General features: G+C 49.0%; 1 protein-coding gene across 2 annotated transcripts in view; it reads right to left on the bottom strand.

Moving 5' to 3' along the window:
- FKBP1B (FKBP prolyl isomerase 1B) overlaps positions 1-1,423 on the bottom strand; it is a 53,541-nt gene extending 52,118 nt beyond the window's left edge. Inside the window, exon 1 of one of the 2 annotated variants that reach the window (XM_077311917.1) lies at positions 1,286-1,423. In XM_077311917.1, coding sequence (XP_077168032.1) covers positions 1,286-1,322 — 37 coding nt within the window. In that variant the 5' untranslated portion in view covers positions 1,323-1,423. The remainder of the gene's footprint in view (positions 1-1,285) is intronic. The other variant, XM_077311926.1, reaches the window with a different exon arrangement.
- Between the last annotated feature and the right edge of the window lie 12,559 nt (positions 1,424-13,982).

The following is a 13,982-nucleotide window of genomic DNA, read 5'->3' as shown; positions in this document are numbered from 1 at the left end:
TTCCAGAAGAAGGGAATCGTTTTAAGATCTGTCAGGGTCTTACCTCGGTCCAGCTAAACTTAAATGCCACACTCGGTCCTGTCTGGATCTAACGCCTAGGAAGACCTTCCGGCACCTAGCTGACTTCACCCAAGGAATTCACACCCCTGTCCGGTCTAGGAAACACAGGTTGCTTCCTGACAGGAGCGGCCACGCATCCTAACCCCGGTCATTTGGCACCACAGCACCGCTTCATCATTCCCCACAGAAGTTCACTGCCTCAGTTGCACAAGCCGCAGATCCCATTAAGAGAAATTGGGGGGGGGGGGGAGAATCTGGATGCCACCGAAGAGTCGGCCTGTTCTCTCCTTCCCCCCGAATGGCGACGGCCACATTTTAAGCCGGGAAGTGCAGCCTGCTATAATTTGCTCTTGTTACTAAATTACTCCAGCGCGCTCGGATTTATGCAGCTGTCAGCAAATGCCATTTAAATAGCCCTAATCGCTCGCGGCTGCCGCCGCCGGAGCAAAGACTGCAGCAGCAACAGCCTCCCGCTTCTCCCCCACTCCACAGAGCCTTGGGGGGCTTCCCCCCCCCTCGTCCAGACAGAGGCGCTTGGGCAGGCTCCGGAGCAGGGGAAGTCGCAGGTTGTCCCTTCTGCATGACGAAGCCCTTCAACACTCCCGCCCCGGCGGGGCTGTTGCCACTTTCCAGGTCTTGGCATTGCAGCCCCTCTCTTCGCGTGTCCCGCCCCCCCCGGGTCGGCCGCGGCCCTGCGACGTCGCCGCTCTTCCGTGCACCTTGGATACCGCGCTTCCGCAGCGGGATTTTCGCCTGTGCGGACGAGGGAAATCCACTCCGAAAGTGCCTCCGAAAGCGGACGGAGCAGTCTCTCACGCGCGCGGGACTTTGCGGAAGCGGCCCGAGCCTGTGAAGGGAGCCCGAAGGCGGTCCCGGGCAGAGAGGGAAGACTCCGGAGCAGGTGGCCCGATGCCGGGGGGGGGGGGGCGCTGAAGGTGCTCTGTGAGGCTGCCCTTCCCCCCTTCCCGCCCTCCACGTCCCCCTCCGTCCAGGTGACGCCGCAGCCCTCTCCAGGATCGGCCCTTCGCACGGCGCACACACACATACACACCCCTTCTCCCCACAGGCGCGGCGCCGCTGCTCGGAGGTCGTCCGCATTCCCACCTGCCCTCCCGCCGCGACAGACGGCGCCTCCAGCCCCCCCCCGCCGCCGCCGCCGCCGCTCCTGCAAGCCCCCCCCCCCCCCCCGCCTCGCTCCTCTCCGGAGCCCAGGGGGTGACCGCACCGTCTCCAGGCGAGATGGTCTCCACATCCACACCCATGGCCGCGCTGACTCCCCCCTCAAGCTGCGCCTTGGGGGAAAGAAACCCCAACAGCAGCAGCAGCAGCGCCTGCTTTGCCTCCGTCCCGGCTCAGGCAGACCCCCCCCAGTCCCCGGCGAATGCATACCGCCCCCCCCCCCCACCGTGGACGGACAAGCGCCCTCGGAGCTGTCCATCAGCGGATCCGGCCAATGGGAAAGCGCGGAGGGGGGGCTCGCTTTCTCCACCGCCCAATCGTCTCGCGCGGTCGGGAGGGGAGGGAGAACTCCGCGGGGCTCCCGCTTCGCCGGGACTGGGCTTTGTGGCGCGTGCGGGCGCTCCGAGGCGCCCTAGCCGGGGAGCCCCGCTTGCTTGCGAGGAGGAGGAGGAGGAGGCGGCGGCGGCGACTCCTGGATGCGCCGCAATGCTGCTTACAGCCGATTCACCCAGGGTCGGCTTCCGGCACTGCCGGCTGAGTGCCTCGGCGGTGCATTGAGCCGTCGGCACCGGCGGGGTTCCCGTCCAGACGGTTTTGCAGGAGGTCACGGTTATTACGGTAGCTATCTAGTTCTGCAAAACAAAACAAAAACACACACACACACACACACCCAAACCCACATGCCTGCAGTGCTCGTGTGCGTTTCTGCCCCCCCCCCCCAGCTGGCGACTTGCAGCAGACCGAAAGATGCATTCCAGCACCAGCTAGCGACAGACAGCAAGCAGACGGGGGAAAGGCAGCAGCTCGGCGGGGGGCGGCTGGGCCCTAGTCTGTGCGGGCGCGTTGCCACCAAGGTTGCAGACTCTCGCCTTTTGTCAACTTAAAGCGCTCAGAGCGGCAGGTTTCGGGGTTAAAGTCTGGGTTAGGGGACTGGGTTTAGGGGTCGCGGGTGTCAAGCGTCGTCTCATTCTGCCTTGTTGAGTTAAAGACACACAAGACTAGACGTCTGGTTCATACGTGTGGGAGAATGCACAGACTGGTGGGGATAGATCGGAGTTGTAACGTGGGGTAGTCAAACTGCGGCCCTCCAGATGTCCATGGACTACAATTCCCATGAGCCCCTGCCAGCTGGCAGGGGCTCATGGGAATTGTAGTCCATGGACATCTGGAGGGCCGCAGTTTGACTACCCCTGCGTTAAAGAGTACAAACAGGCTTGCTTGGGCAGCTGTGCGGGTCTGTTGTTTAAATGGCAAGAAATACTAGGTCCTGAAAGTGATTGTGGTGCGACCTTGCAAACTGTTCTCCAGCTGTCACATGAATGCAAGCATCGTGCTTTCTAGGGAGATGTGACAGAGCTCTTTACACTTTCCCCAGCTACGATTGAGTGGACTGAAAACCTAGCTGTTCTGGGGGATTGCCCAGTCTATCTGCATAAACGTTGTACCTACTTAACATTCTAGACCTAGGGGGGAATTAAAAATCAATAAATCTCTTGAGTCCAAATGGCATATATCCAAGAGTTCTTATAGAACTCGAATGTGATATTGGTGATCTACTAAACCAGATCCATAACTTGTTACTAAAACCAGCCCCTATACCAGAACCAACTGAAGAGTAGCAAATGTTACACCCGTTTTTAAAAAGAGGTCCAGGGTAATTAATAAACCTGTTAGCTTACTGGGCAAGTTAGTAGAAATTGTAATGAATGATTAGGTGCATAGAGGAACAATGCCTGCTGTGGGGAAAATCAGCATAGTTTATGCAAGGACAAGTCCTGCCTCACCTCACTAACTTTTAGGAATTCTTTGAGAAACTGAAAACATGTTGATAATGGTGACCTGGTAGAATCAAATGTAGAATTTCTTGCCAGAGGATAGAGTGATTATAACGGGGGATTGGAGAGATTCACGGAGGACAGGTCTATTAGCGCCTGCCAGCCGTGGAGATTAAGAGGAATTGCCACATTCAGAGGCAGTAAACCTCCAAATACCCATAACCAGGAGGCGACAGCAGGGAAGAAGCCATGACTTCTATGTTCAGTTGTTGGACCACCGAGTAACTGATTGGCTATCATGTAAGACTGGATGCTGGACTAGATGAACCAAGGGTCTGATCCATAGGGCTCTTGTCACCCCCCCCCCCCCAAATATTCTTTCGCATTGTTCCCAACGCTCTCCCAAGTTATATGAGCTGTTCTTGAGGTGATGCAGGAGGAAGGAAAGATCCTTTCTACAAGTAGAGCTGCATTTTTAATCTCATCTAAGATCATAATTTAAATATTAGATACACAGGTCAGGGAAAATCAGGAGTATGGACAGAGAAAACTCACAGCTGCTGAAATGACTGCATCAAAGGCCTTTCAAATTCTAGACTTGGTGGACTGAGACTCTCCGTCTTGGTTTGGGGCAGCATGCTGCGTTGTGATTGGCAGCTTGTTGCAGGGTTGCTATTGTCACTGGCACAATTCCTATTTATGCACTGTGTTGAGGTGTTACGGTCATATTTCCCCTCTCTGGAACAGGCCTAGGAATGGTGCATTCCATACTGGCATCAAAGATACCCTGGTGTCACCATCTTAGCCTTTGGATGTAAGAATATTAGGGGTGTTTTTTTTCCTTTTACGATCATGCTGAAGAAAGCTCGAAATTAATATTAGCGTTCTCTCTATTTAGTCTGGATGTCTTCCAATGTGTCTGGTCTATAAACACCCCCCCACACACACACACACACACACATGGGTAAACAAAGAGCTGTTGTGAAAAGAATTTGCATGCAAGAAATCTCTGAAGTATTACACTGGAGTATGTGACCTTCTGCAGAATGACCCTGTTTTGATCTGCGATTCTGTACATGAAAATTTTTTTTGGTGGGGGGGAGGAATGAACAAAATGTTTTGTTTGCTTTCAGATGTGAGCACACGGGGTTTGCTTGGTATCCTGTGTCCAACTTGGATTTGTTATGTATAAACTTGTTTGTCCATTTTGTTCTTCAGAAGACTGCTTGTCTGACATCAAGGACCAAGCACGGAAGGCGCTGTAATTGCACCCGTTATGGAAGCATAAAGTTCAACTCCCAAATTAAAGCTAGAACCTTAAGAAACATGACTAGGAAGGAGCTTCCTGTTTTGATACGGTCCTTCTCTTCCATATTTCAATAAAAAAAACACAACACAGAAGTCTCTATTTCCTACAGCTGAAGTCATCCTGCTTTTTATGAGATCTCAGTCTGGCTTAGGAACTTGATGGTCATCTGCTAATATACAAATTGATGCCAAATCTGCAATGGGAGAGGTTATTCATATGTCATTGACATGTGACTGTTAAGGACAATTTTTATATCATTAAAACAGCAGCTACTTTATTCTTTAGGGTGGAGTTACCAACTGACCTGGAGACAAATGTCCAGTTCCTTTAAAGAGAGGCTTAATGTAGGGATATGGGCAGCCAAAACTTTTCACAGGATGAAAGGAAATAACATCCCTGAAAACCTTTATTAAAGGGACAGGACATTTTCCTCCAGCCCTGGCTGACAACTCTGCCTTGCAGACATGCCATAAAAGCATTAGATGCAAAGATGTGGAGATATTTCTAGCTGGCATTAAAATGACATGATGGGACACTGTTTTCTGTTTGTTGCTATAACAGCGGAATACCCCTATACGAAGTGGGATTTCGCAGGAAAAAAATCTCATTTTGTTACACCCTCAGAAACATTACTGGGAAGTAGCTTCCTGTTTTTGATCTGGTCCTTCTCTTCCATCTGTAAACCGCTCCGCAGTTAAAAATAAAAGCCTAAGGCCAAGTTGGGAGGAGTTAGGGCGGGCGCTGTCCGTGATCAAAACTTGGCAGGGCGAATCAGGAGCCGCAAAGCAGCTCCTGATTTGCCCCTCTGACTGTCACTCCTGGCCCAAGCAGGCAATGGTGAGGCACACAAAGTGCGCCTCACCATTGCCTGCTTGCCTGTCGTGGATTGCACCTTGATGTGGGGAAAGTAGCAGGGACGCTGCGTCTTTGACGCACGCCGTCCCAACTTCTGCGCAAAGCCGTCAAGTAATCCCACGTCTCCCGCTCGCCCTTCCACCGATGAACACACCACCGCTGGCCTCCGGAACCCCGCTGCCGCCCCCCACCAACCCAGGTAAGCCCCCCACACCCACACACACCCACCCACCCTCCAACACACCCCTACTTGCCGCATCGCCGACTGCTCTGTTCTCCCACGCCGCGCTCCGAACCGCTCCCACGCCACGCCCAGGCCGTGCCACCTGCGCGGTTGGCCCAACACCAACAGACTGAGCCACGCATGCGCGCCATCCCACGCATGCGTCGCTCAGTTCCCCAACCCTACCCCTGCCCACCCCATAACGGCAGACCACGCATGTGCCGACTTCCGGACATGCGTGGTTCTCCTGCACCTCCCCTCCCCCCAACTCCGACCGCCCGTTCGACTCCCGCTGCCCAACGCCACACCGGCCCGTCCCCACACTCCGCCCTCCACCCACCCCTCCCGAGCGCCGCCGCGCAACCTCTCCAAACCTCTCCTTATTGCCCATTTTTACAAATGGGCTTTGTTTCTAGTATCTCTATAAAAAAACAAGGAGTCTCCATTTCCTATTAGTACTTACAGTTGAAGTCACCATGATTTTTATGAGATCTGATTTTCGCTTGGGAATTTGACGGTCATCTGTGACTATTTAAATGGGATCTGCCTCCAAGTAAGCATGTTGTAACCAAATGCGCAAGGCCACAAATAATCCAGCAAAAATTAGTTGCAACTGAGTTATATTCTATTGCTTTTCAGGGAACCTTGAAGTCTTATGCTATGCATGCTCCCAAGTAAGTGTGCACAGAATTAGATCTGGAGATGCAGTGGACTTTCATTGGTGTTTTATACATTGCTGCTTCAAAGGCATGCACTAAGCTTACCTTCTGCAGTGTTTTAAACTTGTTCCTTTACTGTGTTTTAAGACCTTCAGTTGCATGTTCTAGGAAAGAATCTTCATCTGAGGAAGAAGCTCAGAAGCTTTTCTGAACTGGAAATCTGTCCCCAGCATCTTTTCTAGACAGAAATGTGTAACAAATAACTGAACTGGATAATTATAGGCAGATGAGTAAATCGTTTGGTGAATTAGTAACTTGCGTTTGTTTGCAAAGCTGCTTTGACTAGGTCGAGTCTCACTATGCAGCTGACCAAAGCTCACTGTGCAGCTGATGAGAGCGCCACCTGGTGGATGGTTTTACGTTTGCTACCCAATGTAGCCTTCCATCCTACCCAATGTAGCCTTCCATCCTTCCGAGGTCGGTAAAATGAGTACCCAGCTTGCTGCTGGGGGGTAAACGGTCATGACTGGGGAAGGCACTGGCAAACCACCCCGTATTGAGTCTGCCATGAAAACGCTAGAGGGCGTCACCCCAAGGGTCAGACATGACTCGGTGCTTGCACAGGGGATACCTTTACCTTTACCTTACCCAATGTACTCGGATCAAACTTATGTACTTGATGCATAATTTTGTCGCTGTACACAAGCTGTATTACCCAGTTAATAACATTTCAGATGAATGAGACTTCTCCTTTATTCTTTGAGGGACAAATGGATTCCCGCCTTAGCCTCCTTCCGCCTCTAGGCCTTCTTTCTTTTTGCTAATATGCAGGAAAAGAACACATCCACTGGGCTGGAAACTTTGGGAGACACAGATAATAACTTTATCTTTAAAACCAAAGAATCACACTTTAGATCACAAAGGTTTACGGAAAAATCTGTTTTGGGAAAAAGAAAATACATAGGTTAATCCCCCCACCCCAAAAAAAAGATAAAAAAGATGTCTGTGCATTTGGTGGTGTTTTGGGTCGCTGTAGCAAAATGGTGCTTAATGTTGAGGTAACAGTCACAGCAAAAGACAGTAAACTGGGGGCGGAAATGGGGAAGTAGGGGGAAGGAGTGAGGGGAAATACGAACATTCAGGGGATGAGGGAGGGGGGAGTAGGAAAGTGGTGGCTGGCAAGGGAGGGGAGGTTAGCTGTGGGGCTGAAACCAACAGGGTAGAAGGGAAAGTGGAGATGAGGGCAAAAGGAGGAGAATGGGCCAGCAAGAGGGGGAGGGGGTACCATTTCCCCAATGAATTTCCTTGGTGGTACACAATTATCATATAGGTAAAGGTAAAGGTATCCCCTGTGCAAGCACCGGGTCATGTCTGACCCTTGGGGTGACGCCCTCCAGCATTTTCATGGCAGACTCAATACGGGGTGGTTTGCCAGTGCCTTCCCCAGTCATTACCGTTTACCCCCCAGCAAGCTGGGTACTCATTTTACCGACCTCGGAAGGATGGAAGGCTGAGTCAACCCTGAGCCGGCTGCTGGGATTGAACTCCCATCTCATGGGCAAAGCTGTCAGACAGCTGCCTTACCACTCTGCGCCACAAGAGGCTCATTATCATATACTGGATGGCTAATTATTCCACTGAAGGATCAGTTGGAGCTTTCTTGAGGAAAGTTTGGCTGAGGGGCCAAAAAACTTACTTTCATCCAAAGGAAAGGAGAGGCTGGGCGAGACTTGGAAAGCACAGCAACTGAGTTGTTAACAAAGGAGTTAATAACCATAGCCACGAGACACACTGTCCTTTTTAAACCGGGTTTAGAGATTCTTTGGATACCTTCCACCACCACCCCCAACGCCAGAAACGGGGCTGGAGCAGGCCAATGCCACTCTATGGTCTTCCCCCCCCCCTCACCTACACCCTGCAGGTAAGTTAAAATTAGAGTTCTTAACTCTCCGGTGTCCAGTCACTACCACATGAACTTGTATGGGCAGGGCCTTCGCCTTCCTATTCCTTCCAGGACCACTTATTGGCCATTTTGGGAGGGGTGGGTGGGTCAACATATATGGATGGATGGATGGATGGATGGATGGATGGATGGAGGGTTGGATGGATGGATGGAGGGATGGATGGATGGAGGGAGGGATGGATGGATGGATGGATGGATGGATGGATGGATGGATAGATAGATGATTTATTAGTTCCCACACGATTGGTGATACCCTTCCAGGGCATTCATGAAACCCCAGGGTTTTGAAAAACTCTGGCTGAGAAAGTCTGAACTAAAGAATACAGAGGAGGAGGAGGAGAAGGAGGAGAAGAAGAGTGTCTCCTGAGCATTGGCAGAGCATCTTTCACATATAATAAAAAGCATATATAATTATCTTGGTATTTTTATTTATTCCTTCCGTTCATATAATGTTTAAAACAACATTCACCAAGTGGTTTGCAACATATAAAAGTAAAAACATAAAAGCTGGAAGGAGGGGTAACCTCAGGTGGAGTCAAAAGCATGATGGGGGTTTCGTACTGATGACTCCCATGGAAGATTACAAGTTGGTAGTTCAAGGAAGGATGCTTCCACATGGCAAGGATTCGCTCCATTTCAGAGATAGGCATGTTTGCAATGCAGCGCCCACACATGGGAGTTCTCTCCCTACTTTCCTCCGTCTTTTTCCCCCTAACTTTTCCCTTCCACATTGCTCCGCAGCAATTCCACATTGGCTCTCAGAACCATTGTTATCACAACTGCCAGAGCAATTTCACTGACCCCTTTTTCCTCACTCTGAATAGCATGTACTATAGTAGTTTTATTTAAATTTCAAGCTCAAGTGGTCATAGAGTACTATTGTGCTATAAGGCAATATTTTCATTGCCTTTTCAGACAACCAAGTCAAAACCTGTCTGCGCCTTTCCCCCTTCTATCTCCACAAAAGCAAGACTTCATTTTATAAAAATGAAAGCTGGGGGGGGGGCTAAAATTTAAAATGAGAACAGTTTAGTAGCAATAGATAATTGCTGTTGTATTATGGAACTATCTGTTCCCTCTTAATAAAACAGTAAGGGGTGTTGGGGTGGGCTGTGTCCATGATCAAAACTCCTGGATTGGCACCCTGGCCCCGCGCCTTCCGATTGGGCCCTCACCAGGACAGACCAGAGTTCCAGGGCAATCTGGAGACATGGCTGCCAGTCTGCTCCTGACCACCGCAGGGAGAGGAGGTCAGCAGGGCTGCCAAGGGGAATGAGAACAGAGGCTTGGACAGGCTGCACCAGCCCTTTTCACCCCAAGGCTGTCCTAACTGTCAAGCCCAACTGCAAATTGCCTCAGAACCCTGACAGAGCTGGCCGGAGGCTGGAGAGTGTGCTCCCCCCCTCCCCCCTCCAGGCCTGCTGCGAAGGAGCCTCTGACAGGCCCTGACTGAGGGAAGGAGGCCTTTCCAAGAGCAATGCAGGGGAGCCTGAGGGCCTTCCTTTTGAGGGGGGGGGGACTTTCTCCTTCTGCCAGACAGTTGGCTGACAGGGAGGGCACAGAAAAGCCCCTTCTCACTTAAAATACTGCTCTAGACACAGCCAAGCCATGTGTATTTCTTCTTCGCAACTCTGCAGATTTGAGACCACTGCACAGCGTTATTCTGCAGAGGAAACTGGCTCTTTTGTCTCCTGTTTCATATGCACAACAACCCTGTGCAGTAGGCCTCAAGTCTTTCAATTCTACAACAACCTGTGTGGGAGGCCTTAAATGTTTCTTCTCTACCACAACCCTGTCCAAAGTAGCCCTTTCTGCCTGTGGAGCTGATCTTTATATTCTGCAGGTGAGCTGTAATTCCAGGAGCTCTCCAGGCCCCACCTGGAGGTTGGCTACCTCTGGGTTGGAAATATTCCTGGAGGTTTGGAGGTGGGACTTCAAAATCGTACACTGCCTCAGAGTCCATCCTCCAAAGAAGCCATTTTTGCCTGCAGTTGGGGGGGGACTGGTGCAGGTGTGTCCCTTCTGGGCTATGGCCAGCCCTTACCTGCAACTGTTTGTATTCTGGGGCACAGACAGGCAGACCAGCATCAGTCCCCTGAGTCTGTAAAGTGCAGGAAGATCTAAATAAATATTTACAGCCTGAAACTGTAAATGGTGAACAAGTAAATGGCTGGAGACACATGGAAACTGACTTGACTTTTCCAACCTTGGCCTGGCAAGTAAAAAAACAGTATAAAAAAACCTTACTAAGGTCAAGACTGCTGTGCACAGAGAGTCTTCCTCTTAGAGTTGCCAGCTTCCCTGTGAGGCTCTCTACCCCATCTCCCTCATCAGGAGTCTGCTATGAAGAGAGGAAGGGAAGACGAATGGAAAAATGCTTTGAGACACCTGAGGCCTACTGGATCACTGTGGCCCATTCCCAGTTCTCTCAGACCTCTCACAGCCCCACATAAGTCACAGGTTGACTATTGTGGGGAGACAAACGGAAAAGGTGTTTGTAAACCGCTTTGAGACTCCTTTGGGTAGTAAACAACAGGGTACAAAAATCCATTCTTCTTCTAAGGAGCAACCATGAAAGAAGCATGTGGGCACATAACATTTTTTCAACAGTGAAAAAATGGAGAAGAAGGAACAGGATGGACACCTGTGTACTGTGACTACCCCATGTGTATTAGGGCAGTGGGGCATTTCGGTGTCTGTGGCCTAATTCACACAAGAAGGGAAATGACGCAGAACTGGGGAGAATTGGTTGCCATGTAATCTTCCCCTAAGAATAATCTCCAGTCTGATTTTCCCTTCACATATCTGAAGATATGGCTCTGGAAAGCTCATCTGTAACCACTGTGTCACAATTCCCAAAGGTCAGTCCTCTCCCACAATCAACGAACATTCCACACCACAGGTTCTTGACACCCATATTTCCACACCCATGCCCTCATTTGCCACCATGCCACCACAACCTCCCACACAACACACACATTCAATCCCATGCCCTTACAGTCTGGACAACTCCTCCCCTTCCTCTTCCCACTGCCAAGCTCTAGTGCCCATTGTATTCTTAGATACAAAGGGCTTTGCCCCTAGTAGCTTCTATAATATAGGTCACTCCTAGCTACCAGGTGGGGGTGGGTGGGAAGCTAGATCCAGGTTGGGAAGCTCCTGGAGATTTGGCCCTGGAGCCTGGGAAAGACAGGGACCTCAGTGAGATACCATACCAAAAATTCCACCCTCCAAATCATCCATTTTCTCCAAGGGAACTGATCTCTGTACTCTGGTGATGAGCTGTAATTTTTGGAGATTCTCCAAGTCCCACCTGGAGGCTGGCATTCCTGATAGCTATCAGGTTTCTTTAAAAGCTTTCAAAAAGCCTAATAGCCTGCAATGGCATAGCATGAAGAAAAAATGGGAAAGTGGCATTCACCACAGGCTGGTGGCAGGAAAATGGCACCTATGAGGGTGGGACCTTTGAAACAGGCACATGCATATTATTCCTTCCACATGATGTTCTAACACATTTGCCAGCATTCTTTCTGGCAAGTTGAGAATGGGGGAAACCTAGGAAGAAGACAATTGGAGCATGATACCATGTGGATCCACAAACACACACACATGCTCTTTATTTTTTTTGGAAGCCAAGGTACAGAAAGAACGTCTGTGATGGACTGCACTTTTAAAAGCTTAGATGTGCTGTGTAAACAGATAAAGGTCTGTGAAGGGTTAATTCTTCACAAAGCCAGAGAGCTATGAGTGACAGGCTGTTTTGAGAGATCTGATTGGTTAGGATCCGCTGAATAGAAAGAGACTTCTGAACTGGTTGCTGAGAAGAATTCAGTCTGATTTCAGCCCCAGTTAAGAATTGAATACTTACAGCTTTGGAATTCAGCCCTAACTGAGAGTAACAGACAGGAGAACTGGGGAAAGTTGGCAAAGACAAGCAGGTAGTTACATACAGATCTTGTAGGAGGAGGAAAATTTCCCTACCTAATCAAACAGGAAGTTGGCTCTGAAGAGTAGAGAGATCACTGGTCTAGTATGGTTAGAGGAAGAAGAAAAAGAGCTGTTTTTTCATATCCTGCTTTTTACTACCTGAAGGAGTCTCACAACAGTCTCCTTGTGAGATAGGTGGGGCTGAGAGAGCTCTGAGAACACTGTAACTCGCCCAAGGTCACCCAGCTGGCTTCATGTGGAGGAGTGGGGAATCAAACCCTGTTCTCCATATTAGAAGCCAGCACTGCCTTTGGAGACCTTAAGAGTCAGTTAAAAATTCAAGACGAGTCCTGGGTATAAACTGCATGGAGCTTTTATTCCAACCCCAGATCGATTCAGTCCCTGCCCTCTACACAGAATGCGATTTCCGTTTGGATTTTGAGCGATTTTAATTTTCCTTCTGCAGCAAGAAAGATTGATCCGGAGTGACCCTACCTTTATTGTGCGATATCTCAGACTGCTTTTAAGCCTGAATATCCAGCTTGGGAAAGAAAGCTCCAGATTGGGAAAGAAAGCTCCGTGGTAGAGAACCTCTAATAGGCTACACCTGGTCATGTGACACGCTTGCCTTAAAGGAGAAGCCCCTAATTTCTCTCAACTTCTGTCGGTCCTGGATTTTTCCTCCCTCCCTTTTTCGATCCTCTCCCCCTCCCCTCCAAAAAAAGAAAGAGGCTCCCTGCCTGGCTTCTCTCCCCTCCCCCCCTCAAGAAAAGAAAGAGGCTTGGCTTCCTCCCCCCTTCTGAGCCTCCCTAACCACGTGCAGAAGACTTTCCTGTTTCAATGGGGAGGGAAGGAAGAATCGAGTTCAAAGCGATCTCAATTCAACAGGACTGACAATGGAATAAAGAAAGTAAGTGCAGACTCTGCCCTGGTGTTTCAAGAGAAGGTGTTTGGGTACTGGAAAGAGTGCACCAGCCTTCTGGGAACCAAAAGAGTCAGAGAATACTCAAAATATACTAGGGTGTTTGAGAAAACACTGGAGCAAAAGGCTCAGCATAAAGATTAAGTAACTGTTAACAGCTTAAGAATCTCATTAGCCTGAAATATAAGAGCTAAAGTCTACACACATACTGATTTTACCTCAGAGTTTTCTATAATGAGTAACCTACCAAACAAATTGCCAAATACCATGCCACAGCATGCAAAGTGTGCCAAAACTGTTATTGGAAATTTGCCTTAGGTGATCTTGACATATTTTTATAGTTTTGTAATGCTTTAAATGATTGATTTATAAGTGTTTTTTTATTGTTGGACACCTACACATTGCCATGATTAGTTGAATTATGGTTCTGTAAATTATGTGAGTTATGTGAGTTTTGTAGCTGGCTTGGAGATGTATTTCAATAAATCTAATATATACTGAGTTACCTCAGAAATTTTACTCCTAATTATACATGACCTTTCCCCATTCTATATAAAATATTTGGAATATAAAAGCTTCTTGAGTGCCATTGCAGTCATAGAAGTTAAAGCAGGCTCCTAATCCTTCCCTCATGTTTCTGGGCTGAGCAAACAGCCAAAAAATTATACTGTGTCAGGGTGTGACAGCCAGAATTCTTCAGGAAAGAAAACAGCTCAAAGTGAAAGAAAAATGGAGGAAAAAATATTGCTTCTGATGGAGGGAAGTGGATGGTACCATCATAACCTCCATGTTGAAGCAGCCACAGTGCTTCTTCCAGCCGTGCTAGAAGGTCAGATTTCCTCTTTCCAGAAATACAAAAGAAAATTCTTCTGTAACCTTTCAGTCTGACCTACAGGGATATTCAGAAGAGAATAAACCAGAAGGAAAGCTTGCAACAGGTTGGACTTTCACTCACAGAAAACACCAAGAGTTTATATTGTTCTCCCTTTTCCCCCCCCCCTGTCACTTCCATTAATGTAACTGCTAACAGAAACTCGCCTTTCCTTTTATTCTTCAAGGATATGTTTTAATCTTCTTAAGTCTTCCCTTCAAAAGCTGGCAGAGCAGATG

This window comes from Paroedura picta, chromosome 1, assembly GCF_049243985.1.
Source record: "Paroedura picta isolate Pp20150507F chromosome 1, Ppicta_v3.0, whole genome shotgun sequence".
NCBI classification, from domain to species: Eukaryota; Metazoa; Chordata; class Lepidosauria; order Squamata; family Gekkonidae; genus Paroedura; species Paroedura picta.
The sequence above is the reverse complement of the archived record's forward strand: the minus strand, read 5'-3'. Positions and strand labels throughout refer to the sequence as shown.